The 22,513-nt window shown below is 40.2% G+C and overlaps 3 protein-coding genes across 3 annotated transcripts in view; 2 read left to right on the top strand and 1 right to left on the bottom strand.

Annotated features, from left to right (window-relative positions):
• Positions 1 to 1,521: 1,521 nt before the first annotated feature.
• Positions 1,522 to 12,228, top strand: LOC134066585 (uncharacterized). Its single transcript, XM_062521951.1, has 16 exons — positions 1,522 to 1,721; positions 2,155 to 2,242; positions 2,328 to 2,408; positions 2,992 to 3,135; positions 3,676 to 3,724; positions 3,993 to 4,068; positions 4,399 to 4,504; positions 4,661 to 4,740; positions 5,410 to 5,513; positions 5,820 to 5,850; positions 6,107 to 6,189; positions 6,637 to 6,661; positions 7,090 to 7,200; positions 8,091 to 8,219; positions 11,561 to 11,684; positions 11,860 to 12,228. Exons 1-16 carry the CDS (start codon positions 1,522 to 1,524, stop codon positions 12,052 to 12,054), a joined length of 1,626 nt encoding a protein of 541 aa, XP_062377935.1. The 3' UTR covers positions 12,055 to 12,228.
• A 1,357-nt stretch (positions 12,229 to 13,585) lies between these two features.
• chrnd (cholinergic receptor, nicotinic, delta (muscle)) lies at positions 13,586 to 19,988 on the top strand. The gene is made up of 12 exons (XM_062521950.1): positions 13,586 to 13,625; positions 14,419 to 14,564; positions 15,034 to 15,078; positions 15,787 to 15,896; positions 16,052 to 16,207; positions 16,633 to 16,736; positions 16,835 to 17,035; positions 17,561 to 17,672; positions 18,258 to 18,372; positions 18,685 to 18,892; positions 19,536 to 19,657; positions 19,803 to 19,988. Exons 1-12 carry the CDS (start codon positions 13,586 to 13,588, stop codon positions 19,986 to 19,988), a joined length of 1,545 nt encoding a protein of 514 aa, XP_062377934.1.
• Positions 19,989 to 20,531: 543 nt separating this feature from the next.
• Positions 20,532 to 22,513, bottom strand: part of LOC134066583 (acetylcholine receptor subunit delta-like) — an 8,196-nt gene continuing 6,214 nt past the window's right edge. Inside the window, 4 exon segments of the mRNA XM_062521949.1 lie at positions 20,532 to 21,445; positions 22,029 to 22,093; positions 22,096 to 22,143; positions 22,469 to 22,508. Of these exon segments, the coding sequence (XP_062377933.1) occupies positions 21,263 to 21,445; positions 22,029 to 22,093; positions 22,096 to 22,143; positions 22,469 to 22,508 (336 nt within the window). The 3' untranslated portion in view covers positions 20,532 to 21,262.

The following is a 22,513-nucleotide window of genomic DNA, read 5'->3' as shown; positions in this document are numbered from 1 at the left end:
AGTCGAAGAAAACTTTCAGGGATCAGATAGCAGAAGAGATGAGTGTCTTGCAATGTTCCTTATTATGATTTTAGTGAGCACTACGATTTAGCTCTCTCCAGAAGTTATTTATCCACACGTTCCAGCAAACAAAACAGTGCAACAAAAGTGCAACAAGTTAGTCTAAAGTTAACATGTAGGCTAGGGAATCAAGTTCATCCACACAAACTGATTTCTTTCAAGATGTTAAGCTTAAGAGAGTGAGTTCTTAATTAACGATAGGCCTATGATTTGTGACACAACATACCTAGTCTCTGACCAGATTGCGTTTCTTAGCGCTACAGTTGGGGAGTTTTAAACGGAACGAACGAGTCTCAGCCCAAGATCAGATGGGCTGGATGTATGGCGTGAGTGCGTGTGTAAACAGGCAAAATCGAGTTGGCAGCTCTGCTAATAACTATGAAAACGGTGCTGACAGATACTGCGGTATAGGCATCATTTCCTATACAACTAGCCTACATAAACAGTCAATATCTATGAATAGAATCTAAAGAACACTGACGCTCTATAGAACACTGACGCTCTATGACGTAAGTGTGACGTCGAACATGGATGTGGATGTGGATGTCCCGCAGGCTGCATCCAGTCATTATTGGATGAATGGGATCGGCTTCACGAATATGTCCATGCCTTAAACATTTTCCGGGTGTTTTCACATATTTCCGATAGTTTTCAGTAAAACAAAATACAAATGGGACAAGATGATACGCGTGAATTGAAGCAATTTCCCTGACTGACTGCATAGGCTACTTTGACATTCCTCGAGTAAGCATTCACATTATTGTTGTCACATTTGTGCAAAATATAGGAATATGATCCAGAAATCGTCATGGCAAAGCCTGGATAAACTTCTACTATGGGTGCGCGATGCGTGGTCTCTTACTCGGACACGGAGTGATTAATGCAGTTATTTTGTAATGCTTGAAATGCCCACCAAACCGCGTTATGTGAACCTTGTCACTTGCAGACTGACCACTGAATCTGCCACGGTCTCTGACCCTAGCCACTGCCACGCTCTGCCACTACCGTTTTTTGTTTCGATATTAATTACAGATGATGAAGACGTACTGTAGGCTACTGTATCTTTACCATTTTGTCTGATAAGAGCACTTCTTCATTTGATTTGATTATTTAAATTGTATTACATTTTGTAGCAGGTTCGAGAACGGATGGATCTACAAATGCGTTTTAACTCTTATTAATATTGTGGCATAAGCCATTTTGCCTTCGCGGAGGTCTGAGTTTTCGAGTGGCCTTCTAGTTTGCATATTAAAATGAGTGTGATTGAGGGAGGAGAGAGGGTGGAGTATAATGCTCGTGCATGTGCGTTTAATTTCACGTAGATTGGGATGTACAAAGGAAAGCTGCGTGGATTGCTGCGTACGCATGGTTTCATACATCTGAATTTTTTTGTGCGTACGCTTCTTTCCAGATTTTCGCGTACGCAATGTTTTAGTAGGAATTCCACGCAAGTCTTTGTACATGAGGCCCCAGGACCTCATTACTTTTGTCAAGCAGAAGTTCGCTACCGAGTTTAAGAAAGAGACTTACCATCCGGAGAAGGTGGTCACCCGGAGTGACACCAAGCGCGTATCGGTGGCCCCTCCAGATGATCAGGGAAAGAAGAACTGCGAGAGGAGACGGGAGCTTCTCAGTACAGGGTTTTTCAGCCCAGTTAACAAGTATGTGATCTAATTCTCAAACGCCTCGTTGCACCTCATTATTTGAAAATAGAAATGGAAAGTCAGTCTGCGTAATTTAGACTACTGTAAAACCACATGGGTCAGTAGACGGCGCTGTTTTACTGTATGTGATTTTTACATAGATCGAAATATTTCACAAAGGCCTTGACATTTTAATGTAGACTAAAACATGTTATTAAATGTTTGCGCCATTGAGTTGGTATCTGTTGATGGTGCACTAATAAGAACTCCAATAGAGATCTTTATCACCATCACCGATAACATAGTTACTACTTTTTGTTCTTATTCTTTTTTTAACTGTGTCAGAAATGGAAATACTAATAGGGAAAAGGGATACTATGATAATTACCACAGTGGGATGTGTAATGTGTGACTGGTGTAGGGCTCAGCTTGTTTTTGTCTTGTTCTTCAGACCATACAAAAGTGTTGGGATACTTTACACGGACAACATTGACCTGTTCTCCTCCTGGCTTAGTCCCCAGGACCAGAGGTCTCTGAAGGTGACGGTCTAAACATTTCAATATGACAGCTCACCTCTTCATTATGAATATTAAAATGTTTCTTTACATCTTTTAACACCCACAGTCTCAGTGGGAAAAGAAGTTTGGCAAGAAGCCAGGAGTCACTACTACCTCAAGCAAGTTCAATCAGGAGAAAGCCAAAAAGGTGAGAAAAGAGAAAAGGTACTGGCTCATTTACATATTAATTCCAATTGCATGTATGCCTTTAGTAGATGCTTTTAGCCAAAGTCACTTGCATATCAATTATATTACAGAACCATTGTCCCTGGAGCAACTCTGTGTTAAGTGCCTTGCTCAAGGGCCACAACTGTTTTTGGCTGTATGCCAGTCCAGCTCCTCAAACTTATCAAACATATTGTCTGGACATTTCACGGGGAGTTAGTTTGTGTTTGTTTTGAATATTGGTTCTGTTGCTGAGCAATAGCATATGCATCACCTTTTCTGTGGCGGAATGTATTAAAAAAAAAAAGAGAGAAAAAAAACACCACATATCAGTAATGCAAGTATACCATGCAATACATATGTGTGTGAATAATGTGTGTGTGTGTGTGTGTGTGTGTGTGTGTGTGTGAGTGTGTGTGTGTGTGTGTGTGTGTGTGTGTGTGTGTGTGTGTGTGTGTGTGTGTGTGTGTGTGTGTGTGTGTGTCTTTGTGTGTCTATGTGTGTGTGTGTGTGTGTGTGTGTGTGTGTGTGTGTGTGTGTGTGTGTGTGTGCGGGGGTACCTGCAGATTGAGAGCAGCCTTGTGGGTCCAGCTCAGGACCTGCAGGTGGGAAAAGGCTTCCTGCACCTGAGGCAGTACCTCCAAGAGATGGCGGCCATCCAGAACACCCTCAGGAGTGGACGCCCGCTCGTCCTCTGTCTATGGGAACAAGTAAGGGACACACAGAGCTGTGTGTGCGCGCAGCATCTTTAAGTGGACAGTCCAGTGATTCGTGCTGTCGGTCAGGGTTAGACTTACTAATAGCATGTCATGGTTGTCATGGGGTGTCATGTGTACAGTTTGAACCAGAATTGCTACAGAAGCACCAGCATATTTACTGGAAAGGCGCTGACAGGGAATGTAAAATGGTAGTACATCCTAGAGCAGGGGTCTCCAACCTTTTTCCCTCTGGAAGCTACTTTTGACAAAATGGACATGGCAGATGCTTTTCATCATCTAAAGTGATTCACAAATAATAACAAGAGCTCTACTTATAGGATGAATAATGGTAAAGAGCATCTTCCATATTTATATCAATTTACCCACAATGCAACATAAAATATGTTGAATAGGCCGGCAGATAGATCACAACGCTTGGCCTGTGGGGTTGTGGATGACACAGCAGGGTTCTTACATTAGATGATGGCAGGATGAAGTATTCTAGCATGCTGAAAAGGTCATGAAAAGTAACAGTTTTCCTCTCCTTCACAGGATGCACACTCTGTACATGCCAGGTCCTCTTGTGATAAGGTCTCTTCAGGTTTGTTGTGCCCATTTATTTTTTCCCAACAGTAAAGATATTAGAGGAACCTGTTCTTTTAGGGATATAAATAGACCTACAGTAGGGGAGAAAAACAAACTTGATTTGTTAAGAGTATATTAATTCATGGAATACCAGATAATAATGGAGCATAGATGTTTTTGTCATAAAATTGCATTCATCTTTGGTGGAATCCCCATATCTGTTCAGCTACTAGTTATTTTGTTTGTTTGTTTATTTGTTTGTTTGTTTGTCTTTGTGTTAATAGCTGAAGGAGAGGCTCTGAAGCCAGTGCCTCTGTGTCTGAATGAACAGTTGGACCAGGAAGAGGAGGCCAAACTGGAGTAAGTGTCCATGCATACTCCAAACGGGTTCATGTAGCCTAGTTTGCCACATTACTTCAAACACGTTCATATAGACTACAATACCATTCCAAACAAGTTAATTTAGCTTGGTTTACCATGCTACTCCAAACAGGTTAATTTAACCTAGTTTATTTCTATTAATTGGGGTGGGGAGAGGGGGTGGGGGGTAATTTCACAGGTCAACGTTATCCTCCTAAATATTCCTATATGTGTATAAGAAGTTCTTAGATTTTTGGTTTGTAGACAAGCCCCCAACTCACTGCTGGCCAAAGATACAGATTCCAATCAGACTCTGTTTTGTTTTGCTAGGAGGGCATTTGTCAGGAAACAGGAGAATTTCTCTGAGCAACTGAAGTGGATCTATAAGATACTTTGTGGGATATCACATATGCGCAATAGAGACCTGAAGACACAGGTATACCAACTAAAAAACGCTTTGCACTTTTGTGGTTCACGTGCAATGCCATCACAGAAAATGAATGGATGATTATACTATTGGATATCTGCTGGTATTGACCTGTCCTGACACATCATGTAATACCTGACCTCTGCAGATTTATCTCGCTCTTAGGTTCCCCTGAACAGCGTCTATGTTAACATCATCATGAAGGACACGGAGAAAACCAACATCCTTCTGAAACAGTCCCACAGGTACAGACACACACACACACACACACACACACACACACACACACACACACACACACACACACACACACACACACACACACACACACACACACACACACACACACACACACACACACACATACACACACAGATTGTCAGTGAAGCAATGATTGCCAGTTCTATGGACAGCATCATACATCATTAAGTCACAATATTGAGACCGGCCAAACTGATGAAACTGGAACCAAACCGTAGGCCTACTCAGATAAATCAATCAGGTAGAATTGAGCCATACTACCTTAAAGTAGGACTACTCAGAAAATACTGTAGATCAATCAATCAGGTCCACCTAGAACTGAGCCATACTACCTTAGAAATCGCCCATTCACTCATTCATCATTAACTCAGTCCCTCACTCATTCATCATTAACTCAGTCACTCACTCACTCATTCATCACTCACTCATTCATCATTAACTCAGTCACTCACTCATTCATCATTAACTCAGTCACTCACTCATTCATCATTAACTCAGTCCCTCACTCATTCATCATTAACTCAGTCCCTCACTCATTCATCATTAACTCAGTCCCTCACTCATTCATCATTAACTCAGTCACTCATTCATTCATCATTAACTCAGTCACTCATTCATTCATCATTAACTCAGTCACTCACTCATTTGTGCAGCTCTTACAACCGTCCTGTGGGGTGGCGACTCCCCTCTGCAGCTCCGGAAGACTGCCAGAACATCACAGATGTGTGGGAGACTTTTCTTACTCAGGACACTCCAGGTGAACACACACACACACACACACACACTCTCTCTCTCTCTCTCTCTCTCTCTCTCTCTCTCTCTCACACACACACACACACGCACACACGCACACACACACACACACACACACACACACACACACACACACAGCTGAACTCCTACATAAAACATACACATACAGTACACCTACACTTATGTATTGCATGGTTTGTATTGCTGATGCATAATGTTTCTGTAGTAGACCTATGCTTTGCCCTGTGCATAATGTCATGCATTATAATAGCATGAATGAGTGACATGTGTTTGTTAACTTTTCCTGTAGAAATCAAGTGTGCCACCGGACAATCCCCAAGGTAAGATCTCACTACAGTAACAGTTTATGAATCTCAAGCACTCATTACCTCATTACCTCATACTGTATTTTGATATAGGCACAAATGGTCTGTGTGTGTGTGTGTGTGTCTCTGTGTGTAATGTGTATGCGTGATTATATGTGTGTATGTCATTGTTTTATACTTACTTGGTTTGATTGTTTGTGTGAGTGTGTGTGTGTGTGTGTGTGTGTGTGTGTGTGTGTGTGTGTGTGTGTGTGTGTGTGTGTGTGTGTAGACTTAAGCCACGGAAGAAGACACTGCCGGAGGGAGAGACTGCTGATATGCCCCCCTGGTTCACTCTACAACTGGAGGAGAGCAGTGAGAAACACACACACACACACACACGCACACGCACACGCACACGCGCACACACACACACACACACACACACACACACACACACACACACACACACACACAGCAATTGCAACAGCTACACATTCATTGCCGTTGCATTCGTCCTCTGCGGTGACATAAGTGTTGAACAGACAGACAAACAGGAAGTGATTACACACTGTTTACACAGATTGTTCCATGCAGGGGCCTGTCAGAATCTACTGCCAGTTTATGAGAGCAGGAACAGAGAGCTGCATTAATGTCCCATTGTGGTAGTTTTCACCAGGAGCGTTGTAATAATGTTCTAAGAACGCTCCTACGAAGTTCTTAGGACTTAAGAGCCTCTTAACGATTTTGGGAAACCCGGCCAATTTCATTTCACCATGGAACTCATATTTCCCCCCTCTGTCTTTTAAATGTTTTTCACAGCCTCCATGGAGAAGAAACCACCAAAGTAAGTGTCCTGTCGACCAACCCCATCATTGACTCCCTCTGTAGGTTTAGATTTCCACACAGATACATTTGCCTGCCTCTGAGAATCTCAATTTAAAGAAACACAGTGGAAGAATTGATACAGTATCTACGCCCCTCTGTGGCATCAATATTCAACGGCATTTAGCGTAGTCACGGTACCCAGTTAGTCATAAAAGGGTCATGATCCTACCCGATCAACAACAACAGTGCAAAATCATGCGTTCTGACAATTAGTCCTCAGGTAAAATAACTTTCTTTAAAATGCTATTTGGTGGGGGAAACCCTGTGGCACAACTGGCCACCACGCTTATACCCCCCACCCCCCCACCCCACAAAAACAAAATGCTGTTTAGATCCCTGAGACCCTGGAGTAAAACATTGTCCCCTGTTCTCTTCTCCTTATGCCAGTTCTCGGAACAATGAGCAGATAAGCATGCTGGAGAAGGCCAAGTCTGAGTTCCTGGGCATCAGGAGAGCGCTCAACTACCAGATCGAGACCGACGTCTTCGAGAAAAAAAAGTACTGTTATCATTGGTTGGATTCTGTGAAAAAATGGCACACTCCAGTCCACACCTTAACACACTGTAACAAGATCAGCACTCGAAATGAACGGAGTTCAAAGCAAAACTCTCTAAATCCATCCGACCACTTTTCTTTATATGATTTTTATCAGGCTCCTATTGGTTATTATCTATATTTCAGACGAAGAAGAGAGTGGTGTTTAGCGGATTTTGATGCAAAATTATAACGTATACAATGTGTGGAGAGCATTCACTCACCATTATTATCTCATTGTTGACGGAGATGCCATCATCGGGTTTCTCTGACGGCGTTACGTTTGAGTTAAGATTACACATAGTCTTGACACCACATGTTCAATCAATTCAGTCAATGCAACAAGAGAACTTGACTGAGTTATGTTGAGAGTGTCACCAAAAGCATTTTTTAAACAAGCTAAATGTTCTGAGCGAGATCCGGGCTAGACTAGACCAACTCATCCAGATAGCAGTGTTGCATGTGTCTCTGACTCCCATCTACATCGCTGAGGTATAGGGTTGTAGTAGGAGAATTCCTGCGATTTTTCACACACTGTCGATCTCTGTTTTGAGTACTGTCGGTAAAAAAATCGTCTATCTATCGTCGCTCTCTAGCTCTATCTAGGTTAGGCTACTGCAGCCATCAGATAGAGCAGCCAGGCAGCTGCAGTGCTACACTCTGAGAACCTTTAACATCATCTTTTTAGCATAAGTTATAGCATATGAATGCAACACACAGAATTATGCGGACATAAACCCAGCAATCTGTGAATCTAATGTGAGCTTTTCACACTAAAAAAAAGTGAAATGCGCTTTAGCCTCTGTAAATAGTTACAGTGAATATGTGTGTGTGCGTGCGTGTGATTGCCACAGAAACCGTGAGGAAAGGATAAAGACCCTCCTGAATGCTCTGATGATGTCCAAGACGGAGCCCATTCTTTCCACACTACTCGTCTCCCTGAAGAGTGAGTTCAAGGAGCCCAAGTCCACTGGCAGCTTCTGGTGAGTGCACGGTGCCGGTCCTCTGTCCCTCTAGTCCACAGAGAGCCACACCCTGGGCACAACATGTTACATCGCTGGGACCCTTATGGACCCTTAAATACATGCAAAATATCAAACTCGCCCAAGTGTCACCAGGTTGCTTGCATTACTTGCATCTTGAAGAGCTGAGCCACGATAGAAAAGTACTGTGTAAAATTACTAGCCTCATAGTTATCTTATTCATGGCTTACATCAGGTCCCTTGCCACAGGCGTGTAAAATGCACCCTGCAGTCTGCATGATACAGTAGGTTGTTTTAACCATTAGATCGCGTAATATGTGTCCAAATAACATATTGGTTAAAAAGATTGGTTGACAAAATGACCAATCTTCATTGGTCAAAATGACTAATCTTCATTAGTTGACAAAATGACCAATCTTCATTGGTAAAAATGACCAATCTTCATAGGTTGACAAAATGACCAATCTCCATTAGTTGACAAAAAGACCAATCTTTATTTGTTGACAAAATGACCCATCTTCATTGGTAAAAATGACCAATCTTCATTGGTTAAAATGACCAATCTTCATTAGTTGACAAAATGACCAATCTTCATTGGTAAAAATGACCAATCTTCATTAGTTGACAAAATGACCAATCTTCATTAATTGACAAAATGACCAATCTTCATTGGTAAAAATGACCAATCTTCATTGGTTGACAAAATGACCAATCTTCATTGGTTGACAAAATGACCGATCTTCATTCGTTGACAAAATGACCAATCTTCATTAGTTGACAAAATGACCATTCTTCATTGGTAAAAATGACCAATCTTCATTGGTTGACAAAATGACCAATCTTCATTAGTTGACAAAATGACCCATCTTTATTTGTTGACAAAATGACCAATCTTCATTAGTTGACAAAATGACCAATCTTCATTAGTTGACAAAATGACCATTCTTCATTGGTAAAAATTACTGTAGCTCTTTCCACAACAGCACAACGGGGGCAGGTTCTTTGGATACGGGCGTTTATTTATCTGGATACACCGAAGGCTCCACACTCCATTCACGCCGTGAGAACTATCAAGTAATCACCAAAAGGAATCATCAGTGTACAGTGTACAAACAACAAAACGATACAAAGAAACAAGGAAAAACAATATAAAACAAAGTAACAAATACCTCGTTGGCCGCTGGTTATAGAAACAGGTTGAGCTTAACTTAATTCTTCTCTTCTGAGTACAAGTATACCAGGCCTAAAACGATGCATACATTGGTTGGCTTTACAGTAATATACACATCTTCATTGGTTGACAAAATTACCAATCTTCATTAGTTGACAAAATTACCAATCTTCATTGGAAAAAATGACCAATCTTCATTGGTAAAAATGAACAATCTTCATTAGTTGACAAAATGACCAATCTTCTTTAGTTGACAAAATGACCAATCTTCATTAGTTGACAAAATGACCAATCTTCATTGGTTGACAAAATGACCAATCTTCATTAGTTGACAAAATGACCAATCTTCATTGGTTGACAAAATGACCAATCTTCATTAGTTGACAAAATGACCAATCTAACTACAGTACACTGCAAAAACTGCATATCTAATAAATGCTGTTGTTAATCAAAATCAAAAAATCTATTTGGTACTGATTTTAATATGAAGAGACTCAACTAAAACTTTATTGTGAAATATTTTTTAAAAATGTTTGACTTCTTTTAAAATGCCTCATCCTGAAAATTGTTGATGAGACTTTGAAATGAGTCAAGGTCTTCTTAGATTAAGTCAAATTTTTTTTTTGAGACAGTACGGTACGAGGTAAGTCTCCTCATACTAAAAACAATACTAAATAGATTATAATTTTTGCAGTGTAGATGTTTGATTTTATACTCCTGTCCTGTGGCAAGGGACATGATGAAACCAATGAATAAGTATCACATCACAAATTGCTAGCCTCATAATGCTCGTAGGTGTATTGCATAACAAATGACTAGCCTCATAATGATTGTAAATGTATTACATCACAAATGAAGAGCCTCACAATGGTCATAAACCTATTACATCACATTACTAGCCTCATAATGTTCGTGTGTATTACATCACAAATTACTAGCCTCATAATGCTCGTAGGTGTATTGCATAACAAATGACTAGCCTCATAATGATTGTAAATGTATAACATCACAAATGAAGAGCCTCGCAATGGTCATAAGCGTATTACATCAAATGACTAGCCTCACAATGTTCGTAGGTGTATTACATCACAAATGAAGAGCCTCACAATGGTCATAGACATATTACATCAAATGACTAGCCTAATAATGTGATATTACATCACAAATGACTAGCCTCATAATGACTGTAGATGTATTACTTCACAATGACTAGCCTCGCTATCATAGATTACATTACATCACAAATCATTAGCCTCCTAATGATCATATTATATCACAAATGTCTAGTCTCATATAGGCCATCGCCCACCAGAAGCGTACGCGGCGCACTGCGCCACGAAATAAATTACAGTAGAATTCCATTGTTTTCAATAGTGCATCGCCCACTGGAGACGTCTGCCGCGCAGCAGCCGCACAGAGATAGAAAACTAATTCTAAAATCCTGTGCGGCAAGCCCAGACCGCCGAACACCGCTGAACGCCGCTTCTGGTGGGCGCCGGGCTTAATGATCGTAGACGTGTTACATCACAAATAACTAGCCTCATAGCTATCGTAGATGTATTACATCACAAATAACTAGCCTAATAGTGATCGTTGACGTATTACATCACACAAGTGCTCTTCAGTCTTATCGCATTCACTTGGGAACTAAGAGGGTTCCGAATTGGGAGCGTTCACTTGACAGCAACACACTGTCAACATTGCTAATGGTCATAGGCTACCTAGTCAAAAGGCTAACTTAACCTAGTTATTCAAATGTACTCTGGAAAGTACTGTTCCATATACTGTACTATTACTTAACATGGATTTTCACTATATCTGGAAAGTACTGTTCCATATACTGTACTATTACTTAACATGGATTTTCACTATATCCAGAGCCGTCAAAACATTATCCTGGGAGCTCTTGCAATGCTCTCACTTCAAGGTGAGAAGTCCCCAGTTGAGTTGTGGCATATCCCCACTTGAATCTATATTTTTCCCACTTCCCAGTTGCTCTTGAACATACCAGTATAGCATTACAATACAATATGATTCCTGTTATATAACACACTATAACACACACACACACACACACACACACACACACACACACACACACACACACACACACACACATACATGCACTCCCTCTCATACAAACATACTTGTTTCTAACTCTGTCCTAAAGGTTTATCAAGCTGAAACAGGATGCTTTTGATTTGGGGGATGATAAAGACTCGAGATTCCATGAAATCCTGGAGAAGATTGCCAAGTTTCAGAACTTCAGCACCAAAAACGTTCCATACGCCAAGGTACGGTTGGGCCTGAAAGTGGAACCCTGTAGACAGCTAAGAGTACACTTAGAGTTGATTTTAGATATTGTTGACTTGTGATGATTGTGATGACAGCAAGTACAAGTAGTAGCAAAAAAAAAAAGTCTGGTTATCATCATCATCATCATCCTCCTCTCCTCTCTGTTCCTGTCAGGAAAAGTTCTGCCTGCTTGTCATCTCCCTCCCAGCCAGTCAGCTCCTTCGCCCCGCCCTCCAGGAAGCTCTTCTCTTCCTGACCAATCACGTGCTGCAGATCCTCCCTCGACAGCTCAGGCAGTGGTACCAGTACCTTAAGCTGCCCTTCACAGTTGCCATGGTGCCCATCAATGCAACATCCCCTGCCCATTAACAACCACTTGCCTCTCCTGCCCAGCAGATTGGTATCCACCTGGTAGTCCACTTCCCCTTTTACTCCAACCTCTCTCCTGTCTCTTGGGTCTTTAAAGCCTTTCCTCACTGACCTCTCTGTTGTGCACTATCACAAGAGTGAAAACTACTTATAAAGACATGAATGCCAAAAGTACATGATGTGTTATTGGTGTGAGTCATTTAAAGGCCCTTAAATGAGCAGAGATTGTCCAGAGAACCTGTGCTCATCTAACATACTATACAGGTGTGCATATTTCTCAACACACGTGAGTGTCACACACCTCCCATCCCATGAATCCTACCCCCATAGGCGTTTGAGTTTGATTTTAGGATCTGTGACACAAACTCCATGTTCCACATTATTGGATTTCAAAGACAAAGATCTGTGGAGAAAGTCTTGGAGAATTATTCAATGTGAAGAAAAATCAGAAATTGAAAATATTTTCAAAACTAATAACAATTCTATGATGGAAAAATCACAACCATGTTGGTCAATATTGAAAACTCAAATAAAAAAAACAAACAAACAAACAAAACCTAAATGATCTATGAAGGATAGATAAAGGATCATCCATTTAGCTCACTGCAGTCAAAGCAGCTGAAACAGCAGCATGTGTTGGTGCAGTGTGTTCAAACTCTGTTCTGCTCAGCACCTCCCACATTGGTTTATGTGCTGCAAAAACCTTGAACCACCAAATTGTGAAATTTAGAAAAGTGCATTTACCAACCCTCAGACTGAACAGGAGCAAGTCTTCAAAAAGTCACACCATTAAAAAGATGGGATCCCATTGGATTCCACCGGCCCGATACTGCCCTCCAGAAGCCTGGATATCTCAATTGGTAGAGCATCAGACTTTTTGTCTGAGGGTCTATGGTTCAAGTTCCTGTTCAGGCATTACAGTATACTGTATTTAAACCATCCTCATACCAGCTGACACATTGGTGGCTAATAGCTTGAAGGTGCACAGTATCTCACCTGCCCTTACAAATATGCAGTCAGCAATCAGGTTTTTATGTATACATACATAAAATACATCTGACCCTATATGTATGTATGTAGGGCAGGCTATATACTGTGTGTGTGTACAGTATATGTGGGGGGGGGGGGGTATTTTTTATTATTTGTATTTGTTTTCGTTTAAGGTCATATGTTCTTGTATGTAACAAGCTGTTCCCTTACAAAAATGATAATGGAGCAACTGAATTAGAATTTGAATGTATATTTCATCCCAATATAGATATGCCAGTCAGGGACTTGTATAAGCGCCACCTTCTTCGTGCACAGCCCTCTGGCCTACAGACATTGGTGACATAACTTTTTTGCAGAGATAGACATGGACAACAGCAATGTCCTTTGCAGTGTATTCTTTTACATATTCTTAAATATAGTACAAGTAATCTTAGTCCATTTCTCTCATCAAGGAGGTTAGTATGTGTGTGCAATGTCAGTCAGTGTTTGTCATTAAACTGTGAGAAGATGTAAGATGGGCCAAGGACAAACCCATGAAATTATGACACAAATCTTCATGTGGCACTTTGCTTTTGGCTCTGGTAGAGGTCTGGTGTCTTGAACATATATGCACAGATGTACAGTTAATAATATGCATGAAATTAATGCTTCCCACTGGGCCTTAATTCATTCATCACAAAGCTATTTCTGCTTCCTTTAGGCTCACCACCTGTCTTTCATTAATCACCGCTGTGTGTACTGTAGTTGAGATCTCAGAAATCACTGAGCATTTTGCGGAAACAGACTCACCCACAATGCAGCTTCGCTTTTTACTGGTCATCATTTGTCTTTTGGTATCAGGTACAACACATTATTTGCGATGTTTTTAATTATCTGTATGTCACTGGCATATCTCAGCTATTTCACTTTGTGAGGTAAAACTTTCTTTGATACATGTAATTCTTTGTATTTCATGCTTTTTTCTGCTGACCTTATTTGTGGTTCATGATGTCTAATGACTTTTATTGTTTTGTGATTTGGTTTCTAACCAGTTTATCTTTCGCTCCTTCAAAACTGATGTAATCTCACTTAATTTGAGAATACATGTTGTGTCCCTATGTTTTCTTAGATTAATTTGATATTAGCAAGTGCATTTCTAGCACATAATTAGTTATGTATTTAGTGTAAGTGCTAGATCCCTTTTAAGTGCTCTTTAGGTCACTTCATTTATACAAGTGTATTGCCATGTTTTTTTTACTCCAATAGTCTGTTTATGAACTTTTGCCATTTCAGAGTGCCTATTAGAGGGGCAAACTCTACCCATTCCGTTGCCTGCTTTTGTAACTATTTTTGACTCAATTGCTGTTATGTGTGTGTGTCCATCTTGTGTTTCAGAGTGCCAGGGGCGGAATGAAGAGGAGCGCCTCATTCACTATCTGTTCAAAGAGCGCCGCTATAACAAGGAGCTCCGCCCAGTGCAGAAAAAAGACGATGTGGTGCCAATTAGCCTGGGCATGACGCTCTCAAACCTCATCTCCCTGGTGGGTGACACTTAAGGAGTCTACTACTCTCTTCTTTTTTACTTCTTCTTTTTTTCTGTAATCTGGAATGACACTCACAAATCTCATATCTCTGGTGGGTCAAATTGAAGCTTGTTTCATACAGCAAAGTAAGGATGTTATGCTCACACACTTATATGAAAGCGATGCAATGTTTGCTAACCCCATGATCCGCATGAGAGCTAGCTTTTGTAGGCTACTATATTTAAAGAGGAGCCAAGAACAATTGATTTGTTCAGAGCCCAGGGTTTTTGTTAGACACAAAGCTTTTCGCATGCACAGTCGAAACACATTTTCTACTACTTTCTTATGCAAACAAACAGGGTTCACATTGTTTTGAATTAGTTTAGTTTTCTGTCACTGAGAATGACGGAGGGTCTGAGTGAGTGAGTCATGAATCTTGACTGACACTTTAAGCAGTATTTTTTGAGCATTGTATCTTTTGTTATAGAAGGAGAAAGAGGAAACATTACTGACCAATGTCTGGATGGAACATGTAAGTACAGTAAATGTTTGAGTAGTCGTCACCGTTAGTGGTCAATGTAAACTTACTAATAAATAATAAACTATTTGTCAATAATGCCCTGCTGTGAATTGTATCACAGTATGTTAATGTATATTTCTAAGAGTTGTGTTGTAACTCACAACTGCCAACAAATCCACAAATACAAAGCTGTAGCCTACCTAAACAGTCATTTCAGCTCATGCATAGCAGCATCCTAAACAGTATGTCATACCTTCCCTTTGAATATTACCTAAATAAGTAAGTGTGTCCTTTTGTGTTAACAGACCACAAGTGCATACACTATTATGCAGCTGTTCTGATGTGATATACTGACACTGTTGACACACATTGGTTCATATTTTATGCCAGTCTAGCATAGCCAGGGCTTTCTGTCACATGCCAAAAGGTTGTAAGACAATGTGACGCCATTTTTCATAAAAATGTTTAAAACATATATGAAACACTACTTTTTCTGATTCCATGTTTCTACCACATTGTTTTACAACCTTTAGTCAGAATAAACAAATTAGTCAGAGAAAATCAACATTAAATCAATATTTGATGGGGATATGAATCTTTTTGGTCCTAACTGTATACGAACGGAGTGTGTACAACTACCCTCAGAACTTTACTGATACCTATCCAGTCTATCTATCTATCCAGTATCTTTGAAATTGATAGCTGATTCACTGTTGACAGGGCTGGGATGACCGCAGGCTATCATGGAATTCATCAGAGTTTGATGGGATAAATGAGATCCGTTTACCCTCCAAAATGGTTTGGCTTCCAGACATTGTTTTAGAGAACAAGTAAGGGTTCCTTGTCATTTTCTATTCTGTGGTATCCAAACAGACAATGCAAATGGAAGTCTGTGTCGATGTACAGAGTTTGTAAGTTCCTTGCAAGAGTAAAATTAACTCTTTTCAGATCTTTGTCTGACAATCACATTTCTAATGTCACGTAGCAACGATGGACAGTTTCAGGTGGCATTCTACAGCAATGTCATAGTGCAATCAAGTGGGTCAATATTTTGGCTACCTCCAGCTATATTCCGCAGCTCATGCACCATCAATGTGAACTACTTTCCCTTCGACTGGCAGAACTGCTCGCTTAAGTTCAGGTATGAGGACCATATTTTTCATCATTGCTAGGCAAAATTCTATCTATCCAATGCCCCTGTCTTGTATTTACTAGATCATGAATAGTCTACAGCTCATATTGCTGGTGAATAAAAACAGTCATTCTGTCTTTCAACACTTACAGATAAACAACAAGTTGCTTATTTGCAACTTGTATTACAGATGAAGGTAATCTTCCTCAAACGTTATAATAACGTGTATAGGAATACAATTTACCAGGAAGGTCATATATGTATTACAAAACAACAATATACCAGATGTTAGTGTCCTCGGGGAGAACCATAGACTGTGCTAAGATAATTACTGTGTCAAGAGAACTAAACTGTGCTAAGAGAACTAAACTGTGTTACAGTAAGAGAGTTAAACTGTAAGAGAACTAAACTGTGCTTCATTTCTTGTTTTTCAGCTCTCTGACCTACAATGCTAAGGAGATAAGCATGCATTTGAAAGAAGATGTAGCAAACAATTATACAGTGGAATGGATAGTCATCGATCCTGCAGCTTTCGCAGGTGAAATCCTTAGTGGTATACTGATTGCGCCCATAATTTGTTGCAGTGTGTTTACACTTCTCATTCATTTTATATTTCTTTTTCCATATTCTTTGCAGAGAATGGAGAATGGGAGATCATTCATAAGCCTGCTAAAAGAAACATACACAGAGACATACCACAGGAGAGCAACAAGCACCAGGATATTACTTTTTATCTGATCATCAAGCGCAAGCCGTTGTTCTACATCGTCAACATCATTATTCCCTGTGTGCTCATCTCTTTCATGGTCTCATTGGTCTACTTCCTGCCTGCAGACAGTGAGCAGAGCTTTAGCCTGATCTCAGTTTTGATATTGTTATTTATGTACACATTGGTTAGTGCATGGACACCAGGGGGAGCTAAACTAGGAATGTAAAGTAAACCTTATCATTCAATTCACATACATTGATTGAGTCATCTCAAGTTTGCATTCCTATTAAGATGACTGTCCACCTGTGTTGCCTTGTCTAGGTGTTGAGAAGATGACTGTCCATCTGTGTTGTCCTGTCTAGGTGTTGAGAAGATGACTCTGTCTATCTGTGTTGCCCTGTCTAGGTGTTGAGAAGATGACTGTCTATCTGTGTTGTCCTGTCTAGGTGTTGAGAAGATGACTCTGTCTATCTGTGTTGCCCTGTCTAGGTGTTGAGAAGATGACTGTCTATCTGTGTTGTCCTGTCTAGGTGATGAGAAGATGACTGTCCATCTGTGTTGTCCTGTCTAGGTGTTGAGAAGATGACTGTCCACCTGTGTTGCCTTGTCTAGGTGTTGAGAAGATGACTGTCTATCTGTGTTGTCCTATCTAGGTGGTGAGAAGATGACTCTGTCCATATCTGTGCTACTGGCCCAGTCTGTGTTCCTGCTGTTGATCTCACAGCGTCTGCCCGAAACATCTGTAGCCATTCCTTTAATTGTGAGGTATGTAAACAGCATCAGTTCTAATTTTTGCAAATACAGTAATTTCCCGCATATAAGCCGCATTGTGTATAAGCCGCAGGACACTGTTTTATGCAAGTTAAAAGAAACAAAACCATATTAACACCATATTAACTGCCGCCCTGTATTAACCTCATAGCTGAAGAAATATTGCAAAATCAATGTATAAGCCGCGGCTAATAGTCGGGAAATTGGTAATACCAGTCATAATTAAACTTTTTTTTTGTGAGATTAAAACGTGCAGTGATTTTAATCTCATACTTTCAAATTAAGACTAAACATTGATATGTTTTGCCTATGCCTTAATCATGACATGAGGTTTAGCTCACATATAGTCACACAATTAAAAATGCTTAGTTGTGCCGACAGGTACTTTTTTTCCCCTTCATAATGCAGCATATAAGATTTGATTGAACGTGCCTGAAGGATTGCAAAGGATCTTAAGGCGGCATTGTTGTGTACATATATATAAATGTCGCTTATTTTATGGAAGTTTGTGTATTGACTAAAGGAACAGAAAGGACGGGTGAAAGGTCATACATGTTTGTGTTTATTTCCCCTACACAGGTATCTGGTGTTCGTCATGGTGCTGGTTACAGTGGTGGTGCTCAACTGTGTCATCGTACTGAACCTCCACTTCCGCACGCCCAGCACTCACATCATGTCTGAGTGGACCAAAGACGTACGTGTAGAGGATTACACACACACACACACACACACACACACACACACACACACACACACACACACACACACACACACACACACACACAAACAGTACGATTAAGTAAGATTCCCAATACGCTGTCCAAGTTCTTCCTGGTGAGGCTGCCACGCATGCTGTTCATGTCCCGTCTTGCTGACGATGAGCCCAAATGGGACGGTGCCCTTCAGCGATGTAGGTTTAGAGGATTAGAAAACATGCTATTACAGTTCATTCAGTTCATTCATCATATCTGCTGAACGAATAGATATGAATGTACCTTCTTCCTAGTTCTTCCTGGTGAGGCTGCCACGCATGCTGTTCATGTCCCGTCCTGCTGACGATGAGCCCAAATGGGACGGTGCCCTCCAGCGACGCTCCAGCTCTGTGGGCTACATCGCCAAGGCAGACGAGTACCACTGCGTCAAGTCCCGCAGTGACCTCATGTTTGAGCGCCAGTCGAAGAGACACGGCCTGGAGACTCGTGTCACACCCTCAAGTAAATAAAGTGTCTATCAGATGGTACCAGTAATACATACTGTGCAGAGGCTTCTCAAAAGACCTTGTGCAGCCTTGTGTATCCGCCCATCATATTTGAAGCTCTGATAGCTTTCTAATAGCTGATGCAGATTTTTATTAAAACATCAAAATCTACCATGCAAAATACGCACGGATATAGACTGTCCCGCAGTCCTGCAGTGAGCTCATGTTTGAGCACCAGTCAAAGAGACGCGGCCTGGAGACTTGTGTCACACCTTCAAGTGAGTAGAGCCACGTTAGGGTGTATGGGACCAAAGCATATACTGTAGTAGAGCCAGTAGCTCTGTCGGCATCAAGGGATTCTCAATTAATTGTGACCCAAGGACTGATATTCTGACCAGAGGACCGCCACTGAATTAATAAATAAATCAATAGCGATTATCGCATTGAAAGTACATTATAAGGCATATTTAGGGATCATAAGCAATGCCTTCTCAGACCACCAGAGGGCCACAGACATCTGGTTGAAATCCTGTCCTCTAACTCTATCTGTTTGGGAAAGGACTCTCAGAATTACAGTTGGCAAATATGCAAACACGCTTCTGAAATCCACTGCAGTTATTTATTTAATTGATTTGCCATTTTTTGTGTCTTTATTACAGTATGCAGTCGCAGTGACCACGACAGTGAGACAACACAGCAGTTATATGAGCAGATGAAGCCAGCTGTGAACGGGGCTACTTACATTGTCAAGCATATGCATGATAAGCAGGACTACGATGAGGTCATTTTCAAGAGCCTTTTTCTGTTTTTTTTTTTTTTTTTCTGAATTCTACACTATTTTAGATGCAGTATTGCCCACATTTCTTCAGAATTTTACTTCAGAATTCATACTTTATCTGTCTTTTCCTTCTCCAAACTCCTGACAGGAGAAGGACAGCTGGAGATCAATAGCTCAGGCAGTGGATCATCTTTGCTTCTACCTGGTGACTCCAGTCATGACAATAGGGACTATCTTCATCTTCCTGGCGGGCATGATCAATCACCCTCCCCCACTGCCTTTCGAAGGAGACCTTCATAACTACCTGGAGGAGAATAAGCGTCTGCTAATCTGAAGGTCATCTCCACAACCCTAAACACTGCAGTGTATTGAAACTATCACAATGGCTCTTCAGCATCAATGTTGTATTCATTCCACTGTAAAAATGTGTTTGCGATTAATTGTGTATTAGAATACATTTTCACAAATAGAATTCAGGTTCATGTGAATATTTTGTCATACTGTACTCTCACGGTGTGTTATGATTTAATTTGCACTTACACTTTGTACTCTTTGTATTTTGTTTTTGTTTATCTTCACATGTTTTGTTTATTAAAGTGTAGTATCAATGTTGCTTCTGCTACTGTTATACCTCAAGAAACAGAGATTATATGTGAAAAATTGCTCGAAAAAAATAAATTCTTTTAAGTTGGTATACAGAAGTACATACAACACACAATACAATGTGTAAAATCACATTGTTTAGGTCACATGTGGTAAACAAACATCCTATCTCAATAAACACTAATAAACAACAACACATTCTAATATCTGATGCATATCTATTTGTTTTATTTAGACAGCTATAACATAGCATCTTACAATATTAAGCATAGATGGCCAGGGACTTGTCTCCTGTCAATACAAGAAAATAGGCACCAGAAGATCTTTTGGGTGTGTAATTTTCAAATCTGTTGAATAAACATTACATTTTGATCAGTAGACTCTTATCAAGACATGAAAATATGTATATAAATAAGAGATAAATAAAACACTACTCAATTTATTTGGATAACAGAAAAGAAAAATGTTTATTTCAAGTATAAAACCGATCACCACAGACTAAGAAATGCCATCATTTACTTGGAGTTGAGAAAATTTTTCTTTCTACAATATTCATATCCAATCAAACAAATAAGTAGGCTACACTTCTCTGATTACTTAAAAAAATGCAGACAAAGTACTTGAAACCTATACTCGATATTACAGTATTCCTTAATTTCAAATCATTCAAAAAGCCACATATTTTCAAAAAGTATGCCACGACTTTGAGGCTTACGTATACACTTGACTTACATGTAAAAACTAATAACTAACTTATGACTATAGTTTTTAAACCGAAGTCTTTTCTTATTAAATTTGAAGCATATGTGGCACATAACAACAAACACAGTCCTCTCTATAGAAGTCAGTTCTATAACAGCAGGTTATAGGTGCTTGCTGTTTTTGTGGCAACTTAACGCATCATGCATTTCCCAATTCACCACAATTTTTTAAAAGGCACCAACTAAAAATTCTAAATAGCTCAACCTGCCAGAAACACTCATGCATTTGCGGGAGAAAGATTGTTCATATAAGACGTTTATTCTCCTCCAGGTAGTTATGAGAGTCTCCTTCGAAAGGCAGTGGGGGAGGGTGATTGATCATGCCCGTCAGGAAGATAAAGATGGTCCCAATTGTCATGACTGGAGTCACCAGGTAGAAACAGAGGCGGTCTACTGTCCGGGCTATCCCACTCCAGCTGTCCTTTTCCTGTGTGGGGTTTAGAAAAATAAAGAAAAAGAATCACAGCAAGTTAGTTTATAAAATAAGGTGTGTATACAAATAAGATCATAGAACAATCTGAAATGTACAGCATAATCTTAAAAATAAGACAGATAAGACAAGTAAATCGCGCTGTTATGTAAATTACAAAGCTATTCCTTCATTCACAATGTCCAAAAGTAGTATGAAAAACTAGGCTGGGTAAACCTTGTCTAATCTGCCGGCGATTTGGATTTGCAATTCAGGCTGGAAACCTGCACATCTATCTCGCCTGCTTTCTGTCCCCAACCTTTGGGTTCAATCACAAACTAGCTTATCCAAAAGGCACACCTGGATTGTTGGTCTGATTGGTGAAGAACTATCCAAAGCATACAGAGTCATTTGAACTATGCCATTGATCAGGCCTCTTGCGCAGTAGGAAAAAAGCGCAGACTCCCCAGACTAATGTTCAATTTTAAAAGAAAGATTAGCATGGTGATAGCCAGACTGATGCAAACCTGCATGCAAAAACATAATCTACAAGTGATGAATATGTCAAAAATAATTTCAATTTCCTGATGTGGGATCTTACGTCATTGTAGTCATTTTTGTCGTGCATGTGCTTGACTATGTAATTGGCTCCGTCCACAGCAGGTTAATCTCAGTGAAGAGTTGCTGGGTCCCCTCCTCATCACCAGGTTTTGAAACTGAAAGAGAAGTTCAATTTGTCAGTTGAAAATCGTATTCTCCCCATGGACTGTACAGAATGCAATTACAACTAACACAGCAGATCATAGGTAAAGTTTACAATGTGTTCATTCATTCAAATCAACAACAGAATGAGGATAGTCTATCGTCCGTATTTTGCATGGTAGATTTTAATGTTTTAATAAAATCTGTATCAGCTATTAGAAAGCTATAGTATTTTCTTCAAATATGATGGTCGGAAACACTAGGCTGCACAAGGTCTTTTGAGAAGCCTCTGCACAGTATGTATTACTGGTACCATCTGGTAGACAGGTATTTATTTACTTGAGGGTGTGACACGAGTCTCCAGGCCGTGTCTCTTCGACTGGC

This window comes from Sardina pilchardus, chromosome 19, assembly GCF_963854185.1.
Source record: "Sardina pilchardus chromosome 19, fSarPil1.1, whole genome shotgun sequence".
In the NCBI taxonomy this organism is placed as follows: Eukaryota; Metazoa; Chordata; class Actinopteri; order Clupeiformes; family Clupeidae; genus Sardina; species Sardina pilchardus.
The sequence above is the reverse complement of the archived record's forward strand: the minus strand, read 5'-3'. Positions and strand labels throughout refer to the sequence as shown.